Source organism: Hyperoodon ampullatus, assembly GCF_949752795.1.
Source record: "Hyperoodon ampullatus genome assembly, chromosome: 1".
Lineage (NCBI taxonomy): Eukaryota > Metazoa > Chordata > Mammalia > Artiodactyla > Ziphiidae > Hyperoodon > Hyperoodon ampullatus.
The window spans coordinates 177993255-178012978 of NC_136914.1; the positions used below are offsets into that span (position 1 = coordinate 177993255).

The 19724-nt window shown below is 37.2% G+C and overlaps 1 protein-coding gene and 1 pseudogene across 4 annotated transcripts in view; both read left to right on the top strand.

Annotated features, from left to right (window-relative positions):
* LOC307060006 (recombining binding protein suppressor of hairless) overlaps nt 1–19724 on the top strand; it is a gene marked incomplete at its 5' end in the record, with an annotated part of 114164 nt that overhangs the window by 68030 nt on the left and 26410 nt on the right. For all 3 annotated transcript variants that reach the window (XM_079714323.1, XM_079714324.1, XM_079714322.1), the window contains one exon: nt 5975–6013. In XM_079714323.1, coding sequence (XP_079570449.1) covers nt 5975–6013 — 39 coding nt within the window. The remainder of the gene's footprint in view (nt 1–5974; nt 6014–19724) is intronic.
* On the top strand, nt 9714–14285 carry LOC307069451 (large ribosomal subunit protein uL6-like; annotated as a pseudogene). The gene is made up of 2 exons: nt 9714–9798; nt 13777–14285. The product of its transcript is annotated as a large ribosomal subunit protein uL6-like (transcript).

Here is a 19724-nt window from a genome sequence, read left to right on the forward strand (position 1 = left end):
GAGTGGGGGCTACTCTTCGTTGTGGTGTGCGGGCTTCTCATTGCAGTGGCTTCTCTTGTTGCGGAGCACGGGCTCTAGGCACGTGGGCTTCAGTAGTTCTGGAATGTGGGCTCAGTAGTTGTGGCTCGCGGGCTCTAGAGCACAGGCTCAGTAGTTGTGGCACACGGGCTTAGTTGCTCTGCGGCATATGGGATCTTCCCGGACCAGGGCTGGAACCCATGTCCCCTGCATTGGCAGGTGGATTCTTTTTTTTTTTTTTTTTTTTTTTGCGGTACGCGGGCCTCCCACTGCTGTGGCCTCTCCCGTTGCGGAGCACAGGCTCCGGACACGCAGGCTCAGCGGCCATGGCTCACGGGCCCAGCCGCTCCGCGGCATGTGGGATCCTCCTGGACTGGGGCATGAACCCGTGTCCCCTGCATCGGCAGGCAGACTCTCAACCACTGTGCCACCAGGGAAGCCCCGGCAGGTGGATTCTTAACCACTGCGCCACCAGGGAAGTCCAGCACATAGGTTTTTGTGTTTTGTTCACCAATCCCAATCTGAGGGAAAAGCATACATAATAGAAGAAGAAAAGGGTGTAATCACCTTTATATAAGCTAAACCTTTGCTTGTTACTTAAAAAAGTCCAGAATTACAACTTTTTTCTTTTAAATTTATAACAGGGTTGATGATCACATTTAATCAAAACTATGCTTTATATAGTGTGCAAAAAATTTGAGAAACCTACTCATGCAAATGAGATATTGACAACCTATAATATCAAAAAGATAAATTGGATAACAATGATTCTTTGTTACAATGAGGGATTAAGTCAGTACTTCATAAAATCAAAGGTGTTCCTAGGGTACTTAAGGATTTAGATTTTTTTGTTTTTGCATTGTTAAATATACCGTGCAACTGTTATGAAAGTGTCTTACGGAAGAGTGGCCTAAACTTGGTTGATCCAATTTATTTCTGGTTTTCAGTTGTCAACACGTCAATAGATATCTTGTTTTAAAAATAGATTACAAGGGACTTCCCTGGTGGCTCAGTGGTTAAGAATCCGCCTGCCAATGCAGGGGACACGGGTTCGAGCCCTGGCCCGGGAAAATCCCATGTACCGCGGAGCAACTAAGCCGGTGCACCACAACTACTGAGCCTGTGCTCTAGAGCCCGTGAGTCACAGCTACTGAAGCCTGTGCACCTAGAGCCTGAGCTCTGCAACAAGAGAAGCCACCGCAATGAGAGGCCCGTGCACCACAACGAAGAGTAGTCCCCGCTCGCCACAACTAGAGAAAGCCTGCATGCAACAACGAAGACCCAAAGCAGCCAAAGATAAATAAATAAATAAAATTTCAGAAAATAGATTACAAGTAAAGGTAAAAAATTTGTAGCAGCCTGTCTCACCATTCCCTACTGCAAAAGGGAGGGATAGAACTTAATCTTTAAATCATAATCAGTCTCTGAGTAATTGTTAGCTGACTTGTCATTTCTGCTGAAAACTGGTTATTTTGACTGCATAATGTAAATATACATTATGAATTTTCTTGAGTCACTCATGTTTAAAGATGGGCCTTCTTTCTGTAGTAGATAATTCCTGAAGTTTTGTATATTCTATCAATACATCAGATTAGTAGAGAAAAATGGATCTTGATAAGTATAGGATGCATATAGTATCTTGGTATAATGACAGTTTTAAATACGTAGACCTATGAATTTTATTGAATAATTAGAATTTAGTTCAATTGTGAGCTTCAGAATTATGCATTGTGAACCTACTAAACACTTTTATGAATTTTCTCAGAAACCTCATTTTCTTATCCTTCCTCCATTCTAATAGATACAGTAACCATTAGGTTTCCTTTTTTTTATTTTTTATTGGCGTATAGTTGATTTACAATGTTGTGTTAGTTTCAGGTGTACAGCAGAGTGATTCGGTTATACATATACATATATCCGCTCTTTTTTTGTTTTGTTTTGTTTTTAAGATTCTTTTCCCATGTAGGCCATTACAGAGTATTGAGTAGAGTTCCTTGTGCTATACAGCAGGTTCTTATTAGTTATCTATTTTATATATGTATATAGTATGTATATGTCAATCCCAATCTCCCAGTTTATCCCTCCCCCCTTATCCCCTGGTAGCCATAAGTTTGTTTTCTACATCTGTGACTCTACTTCTGTTTTGTAAATAAGTTCATTTGTACCCTTTTATTTTAGATTCCATATATAAGTGATATATGATATTTGCAGTAGCCATTAGTTTTTAATGGGATAGATAGGAATGTGGTGGCATATTCATTAAAGAGAGGATTGAGACTGCACACAATTGGAGATGCTTTATTATATACTGAAGAACCAGTTGAATCTTATTAACATTTTTAAGCTTTCTAGCCTTAGGATAGCACCTAGATAGAACACTGCATCATTTTGAAATGCTGTTTAGGCTTAGCAGGCAAATTGCTGAGTTCTCTTGCTCATGTTTTCTATTGGGGCAGGAGTGATATTGCACAAGCATGCTATATGATTGTTGACTTCATCTAATGGGTAGCTCCAAAAAAGAATGTAGACACATATTTTAATCAGCATTCAGTTGTTAATCTAATTTTGTAAGCATTTCGGAGCACCAAGAAACAACATTTGCATTTGAATTTTGAGTGCAGTGGATCTCTTACTAGCCATGTAATAAACTTATGTTAAATTCTGTGTTAGATCCCAAAGGATGCTTAATGGTTGGAGTTATGAGCTAGTTTGAAGGGTTAGTGGCATCGTGATTCTCACTGAAAAGTTTTATTTCATTTGTTAACTGTGTCTCTCTCTAAAATTTTCAGCATTTTAAGCCCTTAGTTAAATTCTGGCCACACCTCACTTCGCTTCTCTTTATAAAGTACAACTGCTCTTAAATACATATGTGAAGAAGTAATTTAAAGATTGTCTTAAACTTCCTGGTTTTTGTAGAATATTCTAGTGAGGCAGTTTTGTTTTAATCATATGCTGCAGTGGTACATTTAGTCAGTCTCAAAGGTTCAAAAAAAATCTTTCCTGTGGAAAAAGATTCAGGAGTAGAGTTTTGCCTTTAACTCCATAATTGGAGTTCACATCATAGATTAGCCAATAGTTCAGTGTTTTAAAACCTACGGTCTTCAGCAGCCTTGCTGATATTACTACTAAATCATTGTGTTTAAAATTGAATATCCTATAGGATAAAATCAATGAGAATTACTTGTTATTAATTCTTCTGACAGAAACTTGGATTATTTGCTCATTTTTAGTGCTATTTCAATTAAAGTCACTTTTCAATATTTTAGAGTTAACTAAAATACCAACAGTCACAGATGCCCGTTGTTTATAAATGGAGTTCATAAACAATGTCATATAGCATTAAATTACTCAACAAAAGGAAGTACATGGGATTCTAAGACTTTTGTCATCAAAGTTAATAATTATGTAAAATACCACAAATATAGTAGAGAAATCTTAAGTCAAATTAGGCTTCACAAACCTATAACTGTGATTATGAACAAGTCACTTAAATAAACTATTTATAACTGCAATCTTGCTTTAAAAAGAAAATAAAATTCTATTGACCATTTTTCTTCAAGTGCTGTGTGCCTCCACCATGTCTTTCAGAAGACCTCATTTCTTATTTCAGAGGATATAGGAGGTCATCACATAGGGATTCGTTTCTTCCTCTTATACTTATTTATCTTTATTAATATCACACTTAATATCTTTAGTTATTTTAGCTTAACCATTTATAACTAAAAAACAATAATAATTACTAACATTTATTGGTCATTTACTGCATTCCAGGCATTGTTCTATGTGTCTGCTCTATGTTAATTAGCACATTTAATTCCTTCAACAACTCCTTGAGGTCAGTACAACCACTGTGTCCTTTTTACAGATGAGGAAGGAAACTGAGGTGTAGAGAGTCAAATAATTTCAGGGCTGCACAGGAAGTAAATATTGGGTTGGCCAAAAGGTTCGTTCAGTTTTTTCCGTAAGATGGCTCTAGTAGCACTTAGTTGTCTAAAACTTCATTTGAGACAATTTTGTTAGATTGCGTGTGACAGCTGTCATATCAGCATGCATTTAAAAAAAGACATCAAAATTGGTGAATTTTTGCTTAGCCATTTTAATATTGAAGATGGAAGAAAAACAACATTTTTAGCATACTATGCTTTATTATTTCAAGAAAGGCAAAAATGCAACTGAAATCAAAAAAAGGATTTGGGCAGTGTATGGAGAAGGTGCTGTGACTGATCGAACACGTCAAAAGTAGTTTGCATAGTTTTGTGCTGGAGATTTCTTGCTCGACGATGCTCCACGGTTGGGTAGACCAGTTGAAGTTGATAGCAATCAAATTGAGACATTAACTGAGCACAATCAATGTTATACCATGTGGGAGACAGCAGACATACTCAAAATATCTGAATCAAGCCCTGAAAATCGTTTGTACCAGCTTGGTTATGTTAATCGCTTTCATGTTTGGGTTCCACATAACACGATAAAAACCTTCTTGACAGTATTTCCACATGCGATTCTCTACTGATATGTAATGAAAACGTTCCACTTTTAAAACAAATTATGACAGGCGATGAAAAGTGGATACTGTACAACAATGTGGAACGGAAGAGATCGTGGGGCAAGCGAAATGAACCACCACCAACCACACCATAGGCCAGTCTTCATCCAAAGAAGGTGATGTCGTGTAATGGTGGGGTTGGAAGAGAGTCCTCTGTTATGAGCTCCTTCCGGAAAACCAAACGATTAATTCCAACAAGTACTGCTCCCAATTAGACCAATTGATAGCAATACTCGACAAAAAGCGTCCAGAATTAGTCAACAGAAAACGCATAATCTTCCACCAGGATAACGCGAGGCTGCACGTTTCTCTGATGAGCAGGCAAAAACTGTTACAGCTTGGCTGGGAAGTTCTGATTCATTCGAATATTCACCAGACATTGCACCTTTGGTTTTCCATTTATTTTGGTCTTTACAAAATTCTCTTAACCGAAAAAATTTCAATTCCTTGGAAGACTGTAAAAGGACCTGGAACAGTTCTTTGCTCAAAAAGGTAAAAAGTTTTGGGAAGATGGAATTATGAAGTTGCCTGAAAAATGGCAGAAGGTAGTAGAACAAAACGGTGAATATGTTCAATAAAGTTCTTGGTGAAAATGAAAAATGTGTCTTTTATTTTTACTTAAAAAACAAAGGTACTTTTTGGCCAACCCAATACCAAATCATAGATTTGAATTCAGCTAATCTCACTCTGAGTCTTTCTCTTAACCTGCATGGTGTATGTATTTCTAATTCCAACCTAAACTGTGCTTATCCTTGCTCATGCTTTTCTCTCTCCCAAGCAACTGAAATGCTTCTATGCTAGTACATTTAGCATATTTATTTTTGAAGGGCCATATGCTATAAACTAATTAAGTAGTCAATATCTAGGCTTAAATCTTAACTCTCACTTAATTTACTCTGTGACATTGGGCAACTTGCTTTCTACATCTTTAAAATGGGTCAATATGTACCTTCCAGAATTATTTTATAATGATGAAAAAGGGTAAAAAAATGTGTAACATAGTGCCTGGCACATGGTAAACAGTTGTGAGCTCTACACCACCTCTTGGGCTGTGAGGATTTTTTTGAGTGCTCCAGATTATGTGAGACTGGGGCAGGGGGGTCTTTGGTTAGATGTTTTTTTAGCAAGGTGTCTCTGGAAGGTACCTGTCATCCTCATCTAATCAGCATGGTACATGCTCAGAGTGGATGTGTCAGGCCTAGTTAGGGTGTGTTGTTTTGTTTAGGAATGGTTTTAAAGAATGTATTTTGTTATAACTGGGTATAGGTGTTTACTAGAGGATTTCTTTTTACATTAAACTTTAGTAGGGTTGAATATAAGTCATAAAGGAGATTTCATGGTGCCTAAAAAGCTTAACTGTGGAGCATGTCATACAGCCTATTTAATTTTTTTTTCTTATTTTTTCTCTAGAAAATTTGGTGAGCGGCCTCCACCTAAACGACTTACTAGGTAAGCATTATGTTAGTCTTTCACCCAAACATTTCATAAAAGTGTTAGATCCTGTCATTTTGGAAGCTATATTAGGGGTTCTTTGCAAGAAGTTATTCACATAATGGTATCTAGATCATAAGCATATTTCCATCCTCCCTTCCCCACATCTCCCCTTTTTCTCCCTTCAAAAAACAGGGTAAGAGGATACAGTTCAAAGGGAAAAATGAAACCTTTCAAGAATTAATATTGAGTATTATATAGTTAATATAACAAGGGATACAATGTAAAGATAGTTTCCTATATCTAGTTTCATTAGCCAGTCACAATTTGTTGACCACAACTGGAACTTGAAAGATACTTAAATGCTTTTAGAAAAGAATTTTAAAACAAAGATATTATCCATTTTTAATGAGACTATAAATATTATATTCTAATTATGTAATTTTTTATGGTATGCATTTTAATTACACATGTTAAATTTAAAAGTGTTAGTCTTGAAAATGATTTTAAAAATTTCTAACAATCAGTGATTGTAAAATAAAAATAAGACATTCAGTTCCACAGTTACAGTCCTAGAGTTAATGCTACCCTGTGTCGTTAGTATCTTTCAAGAAAATCATATGTGTGTATAAACATATACCTGTCTTTTTTCTTTTTAAAGTCTGGCATCATACTCTACCATTGTTCTGTTAACTGTAGATCTTCTACCTTGTTCTCCTTAGTGTCTCCATAGCTTTTCCTTGTCTTCCCACTGCTCCTTATTTAATTCACACTGATGGCCATTTGGGTTATTTCCACATTATTACTATTGTTAAAAAAGCTGTTTCACTCAAAGAATGACAGGGGCATGCCAGAAGTACACACAGAGGGAGCCAGTTTGAAGAGGCTTCTTTTAGCCAAATCATTGGACACTTTGGTCATCAAAATAAGTAATGATAGTAATAGATTAAAATCCATAAAATAAAATGACAGTTTAGAAGTCTGCACTGAGTTAAATAAATAATTCGATAAATGGGGGAGAGGAGATAGCTTTTCTTTACAGAAGAATTCCACCTAATAAGTGAAGGAATCATGGAACTTGGAAAGCACATTTTGGCAACCATTACAGTGATAATCGTTTCAGGCCAACATCATCAGTGAATGCTTAAACTACTGGTTTAAAGTCTGATGAGAAACAAAGTGTTTTTATAGTGTCTAAGCATATCTTCACAAAGTATGGTTAATAATAAAGTGAAAAGTAGTAACATGACAGTGAAGAAACCTGACAGATGCCACCTCAATTAAGCGTTCTAAATTAACATCACTAATAATGGACAAATAAGTATCATATGCATCCTGAGGACATACTATCACTTTTGTAGTGGTTCTTGCCAAAAATGCATAAGCTAAATCTAAGCTTAAGGAAACATCAGACAGACACAGATGGAAGGACATTTCTATAAAATAAACAGCATCTACTGTTCAAAATTTTCAAAATCACAAAAAACTAAGACTGAGGAGTACCAGAGTAAAGGAGACCAAAAAGACATGACAGCTAAGTTAAACATGGCAAATTCAACTGAACCTGGACCAGGAACAAATTTTTCTTGTGCTCTAAAGCTGGAGTTGGCAAACGTTTTCTGTAATAGGCCAGATAATAAAAGTGTTAGGCTTTTAGGGGCACACTGAGTTTGTTTTGACTTTTCAGCTCTGTTCTTGCATCCCCAAATCGTCCATAGACAATATGTAAATGAATGGTGTGTCTGTGTTCCAGCTCAAATTAATTTAAAAAAACAAACAAACTGAAGGCTATTCTGATTTGGCCTGAGGACAGCTGTTTCTCAATACTGCTCCATACTCCCATCCCCAATAAAGGACATTAGAGGGACAGCTGGAAACATCTGAATAAAATCTATAGTTAAAAGTATTGTATCAGTGATAATTGCATTGTGATTGTATAAGAGACTGTCTTTTTAGGAAATAAACACAAGTATCTTGGGTAAAGGAACTTTATGTCTATAATGTGCTCTTAAATGGTTTTAAAAACATAATATACAAATATGGTAAAATATTAACATTCGAGAGTCTAGGGGAAATGGGGACTAGGAATTGTTTGTGCTTTCGTAACTTTTCTGTATGCCTGAAATTCAAAATAAAAAAAAAATTAAGGTGTATTTCAGATCAAGTGGGCTGGGAAAATATAACTTATCTCACAGGTCCATGTAAATGTATTTTCAATTACTTACTTTTATATATCTTGAAATTCTAACTGGAATTGCTTAATTCACATATATAGGCATTTTGAAATTTGAAATTTAATAGATAAACATTTTAATTTCATTACCAGCAACAATAGGTTCAAGTGATTCCTAACGATAAAATATTTATTTATTTATTTATTCATTCATTCATTCATTCATTTATTTAGGCTGTGTCGGGTCTTAGTTGTGGCATGCAGGATCTTCGTTGAGGCATGCGGGATTTTTTGTTGTGGCACACGGGCTTCTCTCTAGTTGTGGTGTGCAGGTCTTCTCTTTTCTAGTTGTGGCACACAGGCTCCAGGGTGCATGGTCTCTGTAGTTGTGGCGCACGTGGACTCTAGTTTGTGGCACACAGGCTCTCTGGTTGAGGCACATGAGCTCAGTAGTTGTGGCACGTGGGCTTAGTTGCCCCACGGCATGTGGGATCCTAGTACCCTGACCAGGGATTGAACCCATGTCCCCTGCATTGGAAGGTGGATTTTTTTTTTTTTTTTTTTGCTTTACAATGGTGTGTTAATTTCTGCTTTATAACAAAGTGAATCAGTTATACATATGTTGAAGTGAATCATATACATATGTTCCCATATCTCTTCCCTCTTGCGTCTCCCTCCCTCCCACCCTACCTATCACCCCTCTAGGTGATCACAGAGCACCGAGTTGATCTCCCTGTGCTATGCGGCTGCTTCCCACTAGCTATCTATTTTACGTTTGGTAGTGTATACATGTCCATGCCACTCTCTCACTTTGTCACAGCCTACCCTTCCCCCTCCCCATATCCTCAAGTCCATTCTGTAGTAGGTCTGTGTCTTTATTCCCGTCTTGCCCCTAGGTTCTTCATGAACTTTGTTTTTTTTTTCCCCTTAGATTCCATATATATGTGTTAGCATATGGTATTTGTTTTCTCTTTCTGACTTACTTCACTCTGTATGACAGACTCTATGGAAGGTGGATTCTTTACCATTGGATCACCAGGGAAGTCCCCGATAAAATATATTTTGATGAATAGTTACCTGCATATGTAAAATTTCCTTTCCTTTCCTTAAATATAAATAATAATATAGTTAGGTCCCATCTACTTTCATGATTTTCCATTTACCCTTTAAGCAATTTTCCCTGTTTGGAAAATTTTAGTAGCTTTTAGGACTTCTGCTTCTAGCCAAGATGGAGTAACAGGGACTGGAATTACTCTTCGGCCTAAAACAACTAAAAACCTGGACAAAATATATGAAACAGTGGTTTTCAAGATATTGAATGGCAGGCAAGAAAGGACAGTGATCCTTGAGAGACAGGAGACAAATGAGGTGAGCCCTACAATTGCCTCAGCTTAGTGCCTGGAGAAAGTTTCCAGTACATGATGTAGGGAAGGGGAATCCAGGTGGAGCCTAGTAAGCACCTTGAGTTGTGGAGGTAGAGCTGGGACTATAAGGAGGCTAAGGTGGCCAGAACTCTTAGGGCAGAGAACTGGAGAGGAAAGAGCTATGCAGAGTTCCAGAGACCTACAGAGGGTCCTCTCTAGTCTTAAGCTGAGTATTGATTACCACCTGTGTGAGGAGACTACCCAAGGTTGGGAGGAAAAACAACCTAAACAATTAGAGGAAAGAATTCCTAGAGCTCCCTCAATACTATGAATTGTGCCTGTTCCCAATAGCCAAAGTGGAAAAATATCTCATAATTCACAGTGCATCAACAAGAGTACTCAGAAGGGTTTTGTTTCAGTAGTGGTACAAAATTAGGCCTAGACTAAATGCTGTTCTGGTTTCACCTAACAAAACTTAAAAGCAAGGTTGAAAGGATAAAACTTTTTCTAAGTAACTGTGTCCTAAAACAAAGCTCAAGAATATTTAAAGGAATATAAAAATATGCAGCACTCAAAAAGGTGGTGAAATTCATTGTGTCTTAACATCTAATCAAAATAACCAGTTGTAAAAAGAAGTAGGGAAAATATAATTCATAATAAGAAAAATCAGTCAATTAAAACCAACCCAGAAATGACACGGATGATAAAATTAGACAAAGACATTAAAACAGTTATTACATTTGTCTTCTTTATGTTTAAGAAGCTAAGATCACCTAGAGACTGTCATGCAGAGTGAAGTAAGTCAGAGAGAGAAAAACAATACAGTATGCTAACACATATGTATGGAATCTAAAAAAAAAAAAAGTGGTTCTGAAGAACGTAGGGGCAGGACAGGAATAAAGACGCAGACATAGAGAATGGACTTGAGGACATGAGGAGGGGGAAGGGTAAGCTGGGACGAAGTGAGAGAGTGACATTGACATATATACACTACCAAATGTAAAATAGATAGCTAGTGGGAAGCAGCCACATAGCACAGGGAGATCAGCTAGGTGCTTTGTGACCACCTAGAGGGGTGGGGTAGGGATGGTGGGAGGGAGATGCAAGAGGGAGGAGATATGGGGATATATGTATATGTATAGCTGATTCACTTTGTTATACAGCAGAAACTAACACACCATTGTAAAACAATTATACTCCAATAAAGATGTTTTTTTAAAAAAAGAAGCTAAGATCAGGAGTGTATAAAATTTTTGTTAAAGGGTAAAATGGTAGGTATTTTTGTGACCCAAACAGCCTCTGTTGTAACTACTCAAATCTGTTGTAGCACAAAAGCAGCCTCAGACAATGTGTAAACCAATGGACATTTCTGTATACTGGAGTATAACTTTATTTCTAAAATAGGCAGTGGATTGCATTCGATGTGCAGGCTGTAATTGTAGATCCCTGAGCTAGAGGAGAGGTTGAACAACTTAAATAGAGGACCTGGAAGATAAAAAAGGGAAGATCCAAAGCAAATTCTAGAGATGAAAACTAAACTATTTAAACGAAAAAATACACTTGGTGGGATTAATCACGGATATACACTGTTGAAGAAGAGATTAGCAAACTTGAAGGCATACCAATAGAAACTATCCAAAATGAAGCACACAGAGAAAATATCTGGAAAAAAAAAAGATCATTAATGAGCTGTGGTTTATTTTCAAATACACCAATATACATGTAATTGGAGTCATTGAAGGGGAAGGTATGACTAAAAGAATATATGAAGACATAATGGCTGAAAATTTTCTAAATTTTTGAAAACTATAAAACCACAGTTCCAAGAAACTCGGTGAACCCCAAGTGCAAAAACTATCATTGTTTTTAAACCACATCATCATCAAATTGCTTGAAGTCAGTGATAAAGAGAAAATGTTAAATGCAACAGAGAAAGAAAGATAAATTATATACAGAGGAAAAAAGATATATATAAGGATGACAGAGGTTTCTCATCTGAAACCTTGCTAGGGAGAAGACAGTGGAACAAGAGCTTTAAAGTACTCAAGGGGGGAAAATATGGCAACCTAGATAGAATTCTATACCTAGCAAAGGCAAAATAAAGACATTTTTAGACATAAGAAACTGAAAAGGAATTAATCATAAACAGGCCTGAGCTACAAAAAATGTTAAAGAAATCCTTCATGCAGAAGGATAATCATATCAAATAGAAATCTGTTTCTGTATAAATTACTAGCATCAAGAGTGAGAAAGGTAATACACTATAGATTCTACAGCTATTTAAAGGATAACAAGCAAATATTAGAAATAACTTTCTGCCGATAAATTCAACAACTTTTGAAGAGATACACAAATTCCTTGAAACTGGCAAGCTACTAAAGCTTACTTAGGAAGAAACAGATAGATAACCTGAATAACCCTATATCTAAAGAAATTGAACTTGTAATTCTAAACCATCCACATAGAAAGTTCCAGGCTTAGATGATTTTGCTATTGAATTCTACCAGACATTTAAGAAATACATCATGCCAGTTCTATACATACTCTTCCAGAAAACTGGAAAGCAGGACATATTTCCCAGTTCATTCTGTTAGGACAGTGATGCCCTGTTACTAAAAGCAGACAAAGACATTAAAATAAAATGAAATTGTGGACTGGTATCCCTTATGAACACAGATATAAAAGGTCTTAACAGTTTTTCAAAACGAATCCAATAGTATTTTTTTTTTGATCTGTTGATTTCTTTTTTAAATTTTATTTTTATTTTTGGCTGCATTGGGTCTTCGTTGCTGTGCGCAGGCTTTCCCTAATTTCGGTGAACGGGGGCTACTCTTCGTTGCGGTGCGTGGACTTCTCATCGCGATGGCTTCTCTTGTTGTGGAGCAGGGGCTCTAGGCGCGCGAGCTTCAGTAGTTGTGGCTTGCGGTCTCTAGAGCGCAGGTTCAGTAGTTGTGGCGCATGGGCTTAGTTGCTCCACGGCATGTGGGATCTTCCTGGACCAGGGCTCGAACCCATGTCCCCTGCATCGGCAGGTGGATTCTTAACTACTGCGCCACCAGGGAAGTCCCCCAGCAATATATTAAAAAGATAATACATCGTGATCTAATGAGATTTATCTCAGAAATGGAAATCAATCAATGTCATTTTAATACATTAACAACAAAAGGAAAATCATTTGGTCATCTCAGGGATTTAGAAAAAGCTTTTGACATTTCATTCTTCATCATAATTTTCATCAATCTAGGAATAGAAGGGAATTTCCTCATTCTGATAAAGCTTACCTATAAACAAACTACATTTAACACCATACTTGTGAAAGACTGAATGTTTTCCCTCAAGATCAGGAACAATTGCAGGGGTGTCCACTTTTAACCACTTCCATTTAACATTGTACTTGAGGTTCTAATTAGTACGGGTAAGGCCAGAAAAAGAAAGGCATCTAAATTGGAAAGAAGTAAAACTGACTTTATTTGTAGACATTACTATTATCTCTATGGAATCTTCCAAAAAAAAAAGTTACTAGAACTAATAGGTGAGTTTAACAAGGTGGTAGGCTACACAGTCAACGTATAAAGCATACAAAAATGAATTACGTTTTTTATACTCATAATGAACAGTGGGAAATTGAAATTTAAAAAACAATAGCATCAAAAAATATGTGATTCTTAGGGGAAAATATCTGACACATGATGTGCAAAAACTATATACTGAAAACTACAAAACATTGCTGAGAAGTCCTAAATAAATGTTCTTTGGGCAGAAGACTCAATAGTGTCAGTTCTTCCCAAATTAATCTATGGATTCAACATAATCCCAATCAAAATCCCAATGGGCTTTTTTATAGCAGTTGACAAGCTGTTTCTAAAATTTATAATGCAAATGCAAATGTCTTAGACTAGCCAAAACAACCTTGAAAAAGGGCAGTAAGAACTTAACACTACCTGATTTCAAAACTTGTTAGATAGCTACAGTAATTAAGGATGGTATTGGTTTAAAGATAGCAAGTAGATCATTGCGACAGAATAGTGGCCAGAAATTGTTCTTGAGGTAAGTTTTTCAGTCAAGGTACAAAGGCAGTTTAGGCAGCTAAAGGGTTTTTAACAAAGGATTCTAGAACAGTTGGATAACCATATGCACCCACCACTTACATAACATAAAATAACTATGATTCATACCTGGAACCATATACAAAAATTAGACCAAAATAGACCTAAATGTAAAATTTCAAATTATACAACTTTTAGACGAAAACAAGCAAGACACATTTTCTAGAGGCACCCTGTGGAGGGACTTCAGTCACATCAATGTAGAACTCAGTCTCCTCGGAAAGAAAAAGAAGAGACTCTGGCTTCATAAATGGTGGGGAAATAGAAAGGAACTGGCGACTGTTTGCACTGTCTGTGGTCATATACAGAACATGATCAAGGGTGTTACACTGGGCTTCTGTTATGAGGTCTGTATATGATCAGTTCCCCATCAATGTTGATATTCAGGAGAATGGTCCTCTTGTTGAAATCCAAAATTTTGGGGGTGAAAAATACATCCGCAGGGTTTGGATGAGGCCAGGCGTTGCTTGTTCAGTATCAGGCCCAGAAAGGTGAGTTGATTCTTGAAGGAAATGACATTGAACTTGTGTCAAATTTAGCTGCTTTGATTCAGCAAGCCCCAAGAGTTAAAAACAAGGATATCAGAAAATTTTTGGATGGTATCTATGTTTCTGAAAAAAGAAACAGTTCAGCAGGCTGATGAATAAGATGTGGTCTGGCTACAGAAACAGCAAGATGCCAGATGATTCTTCGGACTCGTTTGTGATATTTTAAAGATGCAATAAAAGCTCTTTTGATTTTGGGGGAAAAGGTCACAAATTTTTTTGTTTTCTGTTGCATGTAAAAGTTATGTTTATGCTATAATGTATAGCATTATGTCTAATGCAATAGCATTATGTCTGGGGGAAAAAAGTACCTACCTTAATTAAAAAATAATGCTGTTGGGAAAATGGTGCTGACAGACTTGCTTGATGCAGGGTTGCCACAGACCTCCAATTTGTTTAAAAAAAGACAATATCTGTGAAGTGCAATAAAGTGAAGCACAATAAAATGGTACTTAAGAAGTTAAAACTCCCCTACCATATGGCCTAGCCATTTCATTCTTACATATTCAGTTACGAAGAATGGAAACATGTTAATACAAAGACCTGAATACAGATGTTTGTGGAAGTGTTAGTTATAATAGCCATATAGGTATAACTCGTGCGCCACAACTGCTGAACCTGCGCCCCAGAGCCCGCGAGCCACAACTCCTGAAGCCTGGGCGCCTAGAGCCTGTGCTCTGCGATGGGAGAGGCCACCACAGTGAGAGGCCCGCACACCACAGTGGAGAGTGGCCCCTACTGTCCGCAACTAGACAAAGCCTGCGCACAGCAACAAAGACCCAACACAGCCATAAATGAATGAATGAATGAATAAATAAGGAATTTTATATCACTTTTCATTGGGGTGTATGGAGGTTGGACACTTCAATTCAGAAAGGGTTTCTTTCCCTTAAAAAAAATCTCTTAAACCTGCCCGATTCTATCCTAACCCCCATCTTGCAACTTAAACAACAGTGAAAAGGTGTGTTGTTATTTAGAGGATGATCTTTTAGATAGTGTTCTAAAAGCACAGTTTTTCTGACACAGTTAAAAAAAATTTTTTTAAATAAATGTATTTATTTATTTTTGGCTGCTTTGGGTCTTCGTTGCTGTGCGTGGGCTTTCTGTAGTTGCGGCGAGCGGGAGTTACTCTTTGTTGCGGTGCGCGGGCTTCTCATTGTGGTGGCTTCTCTTTTGTTGTCGAGCATGGGCTCTAGGTGTGTGAGCTTCAGGAGTTGTGGCTCACAGGCTCAGTAGCTGTGGCACATGGGGTTAATTGCCCTGCAGCATGTGGGATCTTCCTGGACCAGGGATCAAACCTGTGTCCCCTGCATTGGCAGGCAGATTCTTCACCACTGCACCACCAGGGGAATTCCAGTTCTGCAACTTTTCTTTTAAAATCATTTTATTTTTTATTGCTTATGCAGGGGTCAGCAAATGTTTTCTGTAAAGAGCCAAGTAGTACATATTTTAGGCTTTGAGGTCTGCATACTATCTCTGTTGCATAGACTTCTGTTCTTTTTTACAACCCTTTAAAAACGTAAAAGGCATTCTTAGCTCCTAGAGAGTATAAAAACAGGCTGCTAGTGTGGTTTGCTGACCTGTGGCCTGTAGTAGTATTTCTCAAAGTATACTCTGTAGCTCTCTAAAATGTTTGCCGGTACAGAGGTGTGTGTATGGAATTACCTTGGGCACACTTGATACAACAAAACTAGGTTTCTTTACCAGAAGACAGTTCACATTGGAACCTTTATTATTTGGATTTTACAAGTGACAAAAATCCAATTTGAGTAGCACAGGGACTGATCCTATTGGTAAGGATGGCTGTCCGGACTTTCCAACTTTGTGGGCCACATCATTCCTTGAGTAGTTGGGACTGGCTATGGTTAGCTCCCAGCTCAAATGCTTTCCCCCCAGCCCCCAACGTGTGCACGCACATGTACATCTGGTTTAAATCACTTATGTGTCCTTTGGCCTAATCATGGTGGTGTATATGAATGTGGTGAGGAAGTAAGGGTTCTGTTTTCAGAAGAATAGGGGTTAACACTGTTAAGGACGTTCTTTTTTGTGAATTTTGTTTGCGATATTAAAAAAAAAAGTAGACGTTTATAAAGGAAAAAAGAGCCAAAAGTTTGACGAAGATGGTGATAGTTTAAACATGTCAAACTAGAATGGCATTTGCGATGCTTTCATGTGAGTAAAAATACTGGTAAAAATTTCTGATTTTCTAAACGTTTAAGCTAATGTGTTTTAAGTGAGTAAACACTTTCAAAAATAGTTGCTCCATAGTGTTCTTCGAATAATTGTTAATTGGCTTTCATTCAGAATGAATATTTTATAAGGAATTATTAAATGAAATAACAAAGAATACATAAGCTTCAAAACTTGTTAGATAGTAACTATTACAACAAATTATGAGTTTTAGCTTTGTTGTTACTGTTTTTTAACAATTCAATAATACAAAGTAGTAATTCTACTGGTAACGTTCTTACAGCACCTATATTATGTTTTCAAATGACAAAATTTCCCTCATTCTTTCTTAAAAAGACATTGAGCAATTTTCTCATCTTATTGTTCGAACATTTTTGGTTTTCTTTAATCCACTGGTTGTCAACCCAGGTGACCTCCCCCTTTACCCCCCTGACGTTTGGCAATATCTGGAGACATTTTTGGTTGTCACAACTGTAGGAAAGGTGCTGTTGGCTTCTAATGGGTAGAAGTTAGAGATGTTGCTAAAGACCTTCCAATGCACAGCACAGCTCCCTCACAACAAAGAATTGTTTAGCCCAGGATGTCAACACTGCTGAAATTGAAACCCTATTCAATTAACCAAACCCTAGAGTAAATGAAGAGCACATGGGCTGTCGTTCCATGGTCTTTATTTTTTAATTGTGTTTCTTTTGAGTATATTGCCTATATCTTTTTTAACGGCTCCTTATGCACAACAAAACTGTCAACCTATAACTGCCAGATAACATAATTTTAATGTTTGATATTCTATTAACAAAGCAAAATTTTTTCTTGTTGAAAGAAGCTATTTGGCAAATTACTACTACAGGACAACTATTATTAATGGTTACTTAAGGTTCTGGTTGCTTTTTTCAAGAATTTGTATTATAAATATGAAGGGAAAAGACAAGGAAAACTAGAGCTGTCATCTTGCATTCATCATAAATACCTTGAGATCTGTAATCTTTTGTCGTAATCATTATTGTGAACAGTTCAGCTAGCACGATAGTGCCTGGGATGTAATAGGTTCTCAATAAATCTTTCATGGGAAGATGGATAAAAGTGCAGCTTACCTATTATGCTTGCAAAAACTTGTGCCTTGCAAGTCAGGTGAGACACCTGATGATTTACCTCCAGGTCATTTTCAAGTTTGCCCTCAAACTTCAGTGTAAGTCTTCTGACCTCCATCTCCCCCTCCCTCCTGCCATTGTTCTCAGAAAATAATAATAATTGGTAGAGTTTACTGACACTGGATATTTGTCAGTTTGTGGGGGTACTTAATTTAAAATATTTTTCACAATATGTGCTATTACTGTCTTTTTTGTTTTTTAAAACAGGTGAGAAAACTCAGGCTTAGTAATTGACAGGCGTCAAGACTCAGACCCCTCCCTGTTTGTTTCATACCAAAGCTGTGCTTATAATACCAGTGCAAAAATATCTGATAGTATTAATTTTGTCCTCCAAAGCCAGACTGCCTAAATTTGAATCCTGGGACTTCAGTATCATCTTGGGAAAGTTACTTAACCCCTCCTCCATTTCTAAAATGTACGTAATAGTGTGTCTTAAAGGCTTTGCATACTGTTTGGGAAGACAAGGAAAAAAGACATGAAATATGACAAACGTATCAAGTAATTGCTAAATGATAAAATAGAGACAGTAAATGCAGATAGAATTCAGCGTGGGGAAATATATTTAAAATGGTTTCTTAAAAAAATTTTTTTTCAAGTATATAGCAACTTTTCACTTTTTATGCCAGTGACTGGGCTTCTGTGCCAGTTTTGTCAAGATATTGACCTTCTCCTGGCTGGCTTAGCTTTTGTTTTCTTATCTACCTTGAATGCTATGGTCAGTCCTGTGACTTAGTAACACCTCAAATCCCTTATTAATCGTTATCCTCTCCACACTGCACCTCTTGTCCAGTACCCAGCAGGTTTGAGAATGTGCTGTCTCTATTCCCTTGGAATGTTAGTGGGACTTGACACTATCATTTATGGATTTCAACATTAGCCAGTCCTTCAATACCGATTTTCAATCATTTACTTGTACATAGTCAGCTTCTTTCTCCATTCCCTAGAGGGTATGTATTTCCAGATAGTACCTATGGCTCTTTTCTTACTTGTTAGGCATCACAATGGCCTCTCATTTTACAAATAACTTGTGAGGCTTTAGCTGGTGCGTGTTAGACTTCTTGCTAAAATTAAAGTGACCTTCACCTCTCCAGCGTCTTAACCTTTTTAATTAATTAATTTTTTTTTTTTTTTTTTTTTTTTTTGCGGTACGCGGGCCTCTCACTGTTGTGGCCTCTCCCTTTGCGGAGCACAGGCTCCAGACGTGCAGGCTCAGCGGCCATGGCTCACGGGCCCAGCCACTCTGTGGCATGTGGGATCTTCCCAGACCGGGGCACGAACCCATGTCCCCTGCATCGGCAGGTGGACTCTCAACCACTGCGCCACCAGGGAAGCCCACCAGCATCTTACCTTTTGATTGTTCCCCTCTTTTGAGGTTGTCTCCTTCCATAGCATCTAATAGACAGTTTCAGTTCTACCCCTACCGGTTCTTCATTTCCTTTTATACATTTTCTTCTTGACTCTCCTATCACTGTGTTTTCTTTCTGGGAGACTTCATTGACTACCATGGCTTTATTTGTGAATTGTGTATACCAATGAACCCTACTTTTCCAGCCCAGATCCCTCTCTGGAACTACAGATGGTTGTTTCCAACAACCTATTAAATACTTCCAGCTTGGAGTTCTGGGGCACTTCAGAGTTGACATTTGTGCAATAGAACCTATTAACACTTGCTTCTCCTGAAACAAAAGACTTAAAACCTGTCTTCTCCTGTACTGTCTTCTATTACCTCTTTCTTGGTGTGGCAGCCTTTTTTTCAAGTTCGTCTTTTCTCTATGGTTTGTAAAACTCCTTCTCTATTTCACCACTAGAATTAACTAAAAAGGAAAATTAACTGTATGTTTAAAAGAAACCTCAAGATCTTGCATTGCCTTTTGTGTAGATTGAAAATCCACTTTCCACAGCATGGTGTTTTTCTATAATGGAGTGGAGATAAAATTAAATGATGATCGTTTCCTAACTCTCAAAGAGATGGATTTTTTTTTTGTAAAGATTTTAAGTTTTTTTTAGGTGTCTTAAAATTTTTTATTACCTGCTACCACTTTTATCACCATCTTATCATAGGGTGATATTTGAATTAGCTTAAACTTTTATACTTAGTATTTAAGTTTACAAATATCAGATTTTCAAGGGATTTTATAGGCTTTTCACAATTTGACTGTACCCAGCTTCTCAATTTTATTCACTGCCATGGCTCACTTTAGAA